This window comes from Salvelinus namaycush, chromosome 5 (genome assembly GCF_016432855.1).
Source record: "Salvelinus namaycush isolate Seneca chromosome 5, SaNama_1.0, whole genome shotgun sequence".
Taxonomy (NCBI): domain Eukaryota; kingdom Metazoa; phylum Chordata; class Actinopteri; order Salmoniformes; family Salmonidae; genus Salvelinus; species Salvelinus namaycush.
Genome location: NC_052311.1, coordinates 59,648,767 through 59,656,354, shown reverse-complemented (window position 1 = coordinate 59,656,354; position 7,588 = coordinate 59,648,767). Strand labels below are relative to the sequence as shown.

The window sequence follows — 7,588 nt, the reverse complement described above, 5'->3', positions numbered from 1 at the left end:
GCCAAATCTACACTGGAGTTGGTTTCCAAGAAGAAGGTCAATGTTCCTGAGTGGCTGAGTAACAGTTTTGAATTAAATCGACTTGAACATCTATGGCAAGACCTGAAAATGGTTGTCTCGCAATGATCAACAACCCATTTGACAGAGTTTGAAAAAAAGAATGGGCAAATGTTACACAATCCAGGTGTGAAAAGCTCTTAGAGACTTACCCAGAAAGATTCACAGCTGTAATCACTGCCAAAGGTGCTTCTACAAATTTCTGTATTTCATTTTCAAAAAATTTGGAATAATTTCTAAAAACATAGATGGTTGAGAAAATAAATATTTCATAAATTGTGAATTCAGGCTGTAACACAACAAAATGTGGAATAAGTCCAGGGGTATGAATACTTTCTGAAGGCACTGTATACAGCCTTATTCTAAAATTGATTAAATAAAAATAAAAATCCTCATCAATCTACACACAATATCCCATAATGACAAAGCAAAAACAGGTTTTTAGAACAGGACAATGACCCTAAGCACACAGCCAAGACAATGTAGGAGTGACTTCGGGACAAGTCTCTGAATGTCCTTGAGTGGCCCAGCCAGAGCCTGGACTTGAACCTGATCGAACATCTCTGGAGAGGCCTGAAAATAGCTGTGCAGCGATGCTCCCCATCCAACCTGACAGAGCTTGAGAGGATCTGCAGAGAAGAATGGGAGAAACTCCCCAAATACAGGTGTGCCAAGCTTGTAGCGTCATTCCCAAGAAGACTCGAGGTTGTTATCGCTGCCAAAGGTGCTTCAACAAAGTACTGAGTAAAGGGTCTGAATACTTATGTAAATGTCATATTTCAGTTCTTTATTTGCAAAAAAAATCAAAAAACCTGTTTTGCTTGGTCATTATGGGGTATTGTATGTAGATAGAGGGGGGGAAACGATTTAATCTATTTTAGAATAAAGCTGTAACATAACAAAATGTGGAAAAAGTCAAGGGGCCTGAATACTTTCCGAATGCACTGTATTGTTAAATCATGTGTTATGCTGATTGTTTTGTCTTCTCATTGCAGACACAGATATGGTTCGTAGAGTGATATAATATTTGGCTATGCAAAGTGTTGAAGCAACCTTGGAACATGCTCTAAAAATAGATGTTTTTTCTTTCAGCGAGGTGGACTGTTGGATGAATTCCAGGAAGCGTGATCACTGGTGGTGAGCACACACATGGAACAAAAACAACAATCAATTCAACAGCATTTTTATTTTTGTACCGAAATATATAGTGCATTTATTTTTGTTAACAAATTCTCTTTTTACAATGAATAGTTAGAAAATATACAACAACCTTACTGTTGGGTTTTGTGAACATACTTGATAATCTGAGTGTTAAAACATTTACACATGATTTAGAGGGCATTAGACACGCCACACAATCAAATCAACATTTTCAATGGTTTTATATCATATTTACAATGAATGGTTCCATAAAAATATTAAGATTGATGAGTTAAATGGGATTATTTAGGATGAGGGATGCTTTTAAATGAGGAATCTGTCCTGTTAATATGTACAAACCTCAGAGGGAGAGAGAGCAGGGAATTCTAATGGTGTGACGGCTTAGTTAATGGGTGTTTTGGTACAGGCAGGCACCAGCTCCTTGGTGAGTGTTTGATATGTCTGTTGGAGGAGAGCTTGCCTGTATTTTTGCTTCTATCCTTATTTGGTGTGTGTACAGTTTACCAAGTCACCAATTACTTCACACTGGAAGAAGTTAAGCTACACTAAAGTTACCCATAACTACATTTTTATTTTCTTTAACTAAGTTAATTTGAAAAATTGCAAACTACTTTGCGAAAACTATATTTGAAATGTCAGACTACAAATTGCAAGAACAGATCACTCTGGAGTAAGATGTTAACAGAATGTGTAATTTAGCATATTAAACACAACTGTTTCAAATGAGAATTAGAAAGGGGTAATACTGAAAAAGAAAGGAAATGATTGCCTACTTCACCCATATTTTCTATTTGCAAAAAAAGTAGTGTGTAGTTCCAGTAGTTAACTACTTTTTTTTGCTGTGTAGCAAACTACTAAATACTACCAAGATATGAACTGCCACCAAGCTACTGCAAAATGTAGTTAAATTACTAGTTGAACTACATGTAGTTTACTACCCCCCCCCCCCCCCCCCCCCCCCCCCCAACACTGGTTCCTATGGATTGTGTGTTTGTTCTTATGGTGTGTTTGTTCTTATGGTGTGTATGCTCATGGTTCTGAGTGGGACCGGTGTGTGGAGTTCTCCCCCTGCAGCATAGGGGCAGATATGATGAGGATGCCTTCAGGCGACACAGCCGACTCCAGAGCCATGGAGTCCACTCCCTCTGGAATCCTGTAGCGCCGGTTAAACTGTCGCGTCACCAGCCCCGACCCATCCTGCAAACACACGTTATAGTGAACACAGTCAGTGAGGAATGCTCGTTTTCAGGCTAACAAGTGGACTGGTTTCCAGTCTGTTTGGTCAGTAGTTGTCTGAAGCAGAAACAGACTGCATAGCAACCAGGCTATATTCAATGTCTGTCATCACACTATGACAGTGTGATTATGAACAGAGAACAACTCTTGCATAATACATGTAACACAGTAGTTGCTTACTTTTTTCTCTTTGTGTTTCCCTTGGACCTCCACAAAGTCTCCTATCACCTTGACCATCAACTCCTCTGGGTTGAAGTGTTTTACATCAACCTGAACTGTGAATCGACTGTGGTCACAACACACCTGGCAACAGGGGAAGATACCCAATATTACTACTCAAATTGACACTATTGCTGCTCTATTACTGCTGATTTAATCTACTTTTATGTAATTCTATTCAAATGATAAGAAAATGCAAGAGCATCTGCAGTAAATGGGCATTCATTAAAATGTCAGTAGAATATAGAAAGTAAAACATAAAATTAATTAATCAAGGCTACCTCATTGATACAAAATTGATATAAAAATGAATCCAGAAATGGTTTGATCATTGAGAAATTAGAGCACTGCATGCAGTGTAACGGGAATAAACCTACCTGTGCAGAGCCAGTGTGCTCCGTCACTGGGGTGAGCAGCTCCGACGGAGTGAATGAGTACAGCCCGAATGTCCCGTTGAGCCCGGGAAGAAGAGGCGGCAGGACCCTCTCCCATGCTATACCGCTGGCTGGAAAAGTGGGTGGCAGATCGAAGTCCATTTCGCGTCTGAGGTAAAAAATAAAATATGCGGTGATTGCTACAGCCTTTCACACCAGTATGGGCCGGGGATGTTACGAATATTCTAGGCCACAGGAAGAAATAGCATATGGGAAAAATGATAGTCCAATAAATGTAGGTCTATTCGAGAAACTATTAGCCTAATAGAAGTTGTTAGAATGAAGCAAGAAATAATTCAACCATAATATACCCGCTTCTTCACTGCTGTGGTTCAGAAAGTGATTGATTCGTAAAGGCTACAGCGATGGTTTTTATAGTCCTTGTCAAATCTGGAATATTGCAATAAATAATACCGAATCCGCTTGAACCTCAAAGACCTTTCAAATTGTTGCTGGGAAGGGTCACCGTGTAAAATCCCGTCTGAGATGTAGAGTCGTTAGCACTTACCGTTATGAGATGCCAGCAAGTCCTATTATGTTCTGACTGCCAATATGATGGATTGCTGCGTCCGTGTATCTGACTCTGCCCTTTTCCCTGACATAAACTGTGGAAGTTCCAGTTAAGGTCTGTATTTATGATAGCAGGAGTTACATAATGAGGCGGGAACTTCGCTGCATTGCTTTGGATTCACCACCAGCCTGTTTGGGAATTATGGGAATTATGATTTTGTTTTAGTTGTTCTCAAATGCTTCGATAGCGTAGGGACCTGCCTTAAGGAACACTCCTCCCTATAATATCAACCTAAATATGAAGAACTGTTACGATATTCTCCATTAAAATCATATAGTGTACGTGTGATAATGCACCTTTTTAATTAACCTTACATGGTCGTTTTCCTTGACACCTGTTGGGAGCCCCTTTTGTTGATTTGGCAATTGGCATTCAACACTGCCAAAAGCGGTAATCTCAATACAGTGTTCTGCCAGGCAACAGTTCAGACGCTTCCTTCTAGGGATAGACTGCATAACGGACTGGACTGCTCAATAATTGCTGCTACAGATTCGTTGAAAACTGATTAAATATTGCAATTTTATTTTGACAGGCTTAATTGGAATGATGGTATCCATTAGGCCTACACTGCATAAACTGTGTTTATCCCGGGTTATCAACTGGGGCATGAGGATTTTTTTTTTATCCTACGCTTATTAAACAGAGGTTGAACAAGGTCACAAACATTGTCAATGTCACACCATGTAACAATATTTTACCAAACACTGGAATGTTAAAGATGTTACAACATTTATTTTATAGGTCTACATACTTCAGATTTTTCTGTTACATTGTTTATGTAATGATCTTTTGATCAATGTGAAGCAGGTGTTAAGCACACTAATCTTCAATCACATTGGCCTTATTTGGAAGTCTTTATATTCGAAAGAAAAATGATTCAATATTTGTATTAATTCTATAATTTCTACAGAGATGATCATAATCCCAAAGAGAGGGATGAACAAATCTGTGATTAATGTTGGCCAGTCTCCCCGAGCCACTTTGTCCTGGAGAGGAATTGGGGGAGATGATTAAAACGACCTTATTAATAATTAGGTCATCATGACATGCAGGGTGAACATCATGTTCTACAATTACACTGACACCACATCCACAACAATGTCATATAAGCCCCCCGCATGTCACAGGTCTTAGCACCTCATCGATTGGGTATCTTATGACCATCCATCACACACATCTGATTTGGGTTTACATCCACTGCCCCTTGACCCCATTTAGAGCAGACAGTCGTGTGACTTATACAACCCTGGCAGACTCAATGGACTTGTTAAGTACTGGAGCTGGTGGGATGACATGTCCTTCCTGCCATGGCGTCGGTTGGTAATAGAAGTAGAGTCTGACTCTGAGTACCTAAAAATGGCATCAACCATGATCCTGAAGAGGGGGGGGGTAACATTTGCTACAGATGGATTGAATTTCATAATAGGCGCCTAAGAGATTGGCCAGAAGCAGACCTCATTTAAGCACTTAAAAATCATAATTCTGCAATCATAAAGTACTTTACTGGCTAATATCTCATCACTGTTGGAATTGTTTACACAGAGTACAAAGGATACTATGAATATTATTATCTGGAATAACTATGTTGTTATCGTGAGCAGTGTTAAACAAATACTGACATATTAAACACAAATCCAATTGGATATTGTTATCCAAAGCTATGCTCATACCATTCATATTATCCATAGGAGCCAAATGTCTAATGAAATGCACACTAGACCACAATCTGGCATCTAAACTGAGAACTTTATTACAGCAAATAAAAAAGGCATACACTTCCATTTAATTTAGAAAGTTAATGAATTTGCTATTTATTTTTGTCATACATACCATTCGCCTGTATAACCTTCCAAATTTACTCAAACGTGTTGAGACATCCACACACTACACACAATTTGGGGGAAAGGTGCAGTGTTCATAGGACATCTTCCCACTCATTAAAGCCCAGAAAAAATTACCATGATTATCCATTGAGATCAACTACACATTTAACCATTTCAACCTATGTTAGATTTGTCTATTAATTCTGTCATGGTAAAGTTTTATACAGTAGGAAGCGTTCTTGTTTCCCCGCCTTGTCTGTCTCAGGGAATGCCAAGTGGAATGGTGAAGGAGAGGTAGTCGCCCACCTCACCCCATTCTGCTCTGAAGTGTTGGAATATGGTTATCCATGTGGTGAGTACTGCAACCCACAGTAGCAACCCCAGCCCTGATCGCTTTACATCTGAAAGAGAGATGTAATTTATTGTAGTCATGTTTGCATAGAAACTGCATGCTTTCACTAATACTTACACTAATGTTAAACTAATACAAAGCCAACTTTATGTTTTAGCTGGATCATCTTATCTCATCATGGATCATAGGCCTACATCTCATAAGACACACAACCTGTAACATAAATGTATTATTTATCCAGTATGTGGATGTGCCACAACAAACCTGGACTACTAATAATTTGTACAGGAATCTTGAGTTATATTAATTAACAGCACTTTCTCTGTGTGCATAGACTCTGATTGGCAGATTGACACTCACATGTTTTGATCTGAAGTTGTTCAGTATATGTTGGCTTTACAAAGGCCTCTTTGAAAAACCACACCACATTCACCAGCCACAGGAACGGAAGGAATGCAAATCCCCCTGAGATAGAAAGTCATTACAGTATTACTACATGATTCTTGCATTACTTATATATATATACACACACACACACACGTTGTAAACACTAACATTGGATAGCTCATGCAATGTTTTTCTCTTTGAACCATGCCAGGGGACAGAAATCCCCTGGTCACGTGGCTTATAATTAGAGAAAAACAACACTTGGTGGTTCAGACTTACCAACTTACCTAAATAGTATTTCCTGCAGAGGGTGAGTTTCTCCTCATTGGGAAGGCGCTCTAGGTTCATGTTGATTTCCTGTTATTTCCCCCTTCGTATTGACAGCTTTTCAAAGAGACCTTGAAGTATGATGGAAGAGTATAAAAGTGAGAGGGTATTTTGAAGATCTAGACTGGCACATTTAGGCTTCATGGAACTGCCCGTCTGTAAAATACGAGGGTGCCCCCTATCGATAAAGAATGGAACAAGTCTTGTGTTTCCACCTAGCTTTTGCCTGGCTATCTGCTCAGATTACACGATAAAATAACATATTTAAACACCAATTTTGCGATCTGAAGTATTTTAAGGCGAAATGTGTAGGCTAGTAGCTAAGTTTTGAAAAAGCAGTCGAAAATACTGCGTACTGGATGGCTAACAATATATGCTACAATGTTAACAGCAATTGTCCTCTATTACAGAAAATACATCATTAATAATATTTCCCGAGGCTTTTACCTGTAATCTTTAATTATAAAGATGTCAAATAGCTCTAAATTGCTTGACAACTTAACGTTAAACAGCTCAAACCATCAACACAAAAGAGAATTTCAACTTGTTCCTTTCCGCTTCCTACTCCAGTTTTCTGAAGAGGGGGATGTGACGTCCATATTGCCCCCCCCCCGTTCATTGTGGGTAATGTAGTTCAGATAGCGTACATAGAAACGTATGTTTTGGCACTTAAATTCAAATATATTTCAACAGTGTAATTAACTTTTGCTTGTAGTAAATCACCTATGATTGCTGACGGTGCAGATGATCTGAATTGCAATGCAAAAGATATGCAAAATATGTGCCTTGCAGTTGCAAAATTACTGTTAACCTGCCTGTCTTATTCTGTGAATAATTTCCATCAGGGAAGTTTACTACAATATACAACCATAATTCTCCTCTTATCAATGCAAAAAAATATAGGCCTAGACTTGTGGATGTTTTCAATTCTTATTTTCAAATTATGTTTAGAGCTTGATTTAAGTGCATTGACTCTCTCTCTCATGTGAGGAGCGCGCACATAATGCATAGTGGTTCAATT

At 38.8% G+C, this 7,588-nt stretch overlaps 2 protein-coding genes across 3 annotated transcripts; both read right to left on the bottom strand.

The window, feature by feature from the left end:
- Positions 1–1,224: 1,224 nt before the first annotated feature.
- Positions 1,225–3,783, bottom strand: LOC120048575 (alpha-crystallin A chain-like). Of its 2 annotated transcripts, none has more exons than XM_038994663.1 (4): positions 3,616–3,783; positions 3,051–3,216; positions 2,635–2,757; positions 1,225–2,415 (listed from the first exon to the last, which is right to left on the bottom strand). In XM_038994663.1, the coding sequence occupies exons 2-4, from the start codon at positions 3,207–3,209 to the stop codon at positions 2,248–2,250; spliced, it is 450 nt and encodes a 149-aa protein (XP_038850591.1). In that variant the 5' UTR covers positions 3,210–3,216; positions 3,616–3,783; the 3' UTR covers positions 1,225–2,247. The 2 variants fall into 2 exon arrangements, with proteins under 2 accessions (XP_038850591.1, XP_038850592.1); XM_038994664.1 differs by lacking the exon at positions 3,616–3,783 and adding an exon at positions 3,419–3,559.
- A 1,622-nt stretch (positions 3,784–5,405) lies between these two features.
- LOC120048576 (gamma-secretase subunit PEN-2) lies at positions 5,406–7,142 on the bottom strand. The gene is made up of 5 exons (XM_038994665.1): positions 7,077–7,142; positions 7,015–7,043; positions 6,528–6,638; positions 6,214–6,318; positions 5,406–5,902 (listed from the first exon to the last, which is right to left on the bottom strand). Exons 3-5 carry the CDS (start codon positions 6,586–6,588, stop codon positions 5,763–5,765), a joined length of 306 nt encoding a protein of 101 aa, XP_038850593.1. The 5' UTR covers positions 6,589–6,638; positions 7,015–7,043; positions 7,077–7,142; the 3' UTR covers positions 5,406–5,762.
- Between the last annotated feature and the right edge of the window lie 446 nt (positions 7,143–7,588).

Excerpts from the sequence above, each read along its gene's own strand:
- LOC120048575 (XM_038994663.1), bottom strand. The coding sequence starts at position 3,209 with ATGGACTTCGATCTGCCACCCACTTTTCCAGCCAGCGGTATAGCATGG. Across the intron at positions 2,758-3,050 it reads AGCACACTGGCTCTGCACAG|GTGTGTTGTGACCACAGTCG; the intron begins GTAGGTTTATTC and ends CCCTGTTGCCAG. Across the intron at positions 2,416-2,634 it reads GGAAACACAAAGAGAAAAAA|GATGGGTCGGGGCTGGTGAC; the intron begins GTAAGCAACTAC and ends GTGTGTTTGCAG.
- LOC120048576 (XM_038994665.1), bottom strand. The coding sequence starts at position 6,588 with ATGAACCTAGAGCGCCTTCCCAATGAGGAGAAACTCACCCTCTGCAGG. Across the intron at positions 6,319-6,527 it reads CTGCAGGAAATACTATTTAG|GGGGATTTGCATTCCTTCCG; the intron begins GTAAGTTGGTAA and ends TTTCTATCTCAG. Across the intron at positions 5,903-6,213 it reads ACAACTTCAGATCAAAACAT|ATGTAAAGCGATCAGGGCTG; the intron begins GTGAGTGTCAAT and ends TCTCTCTTTCAG.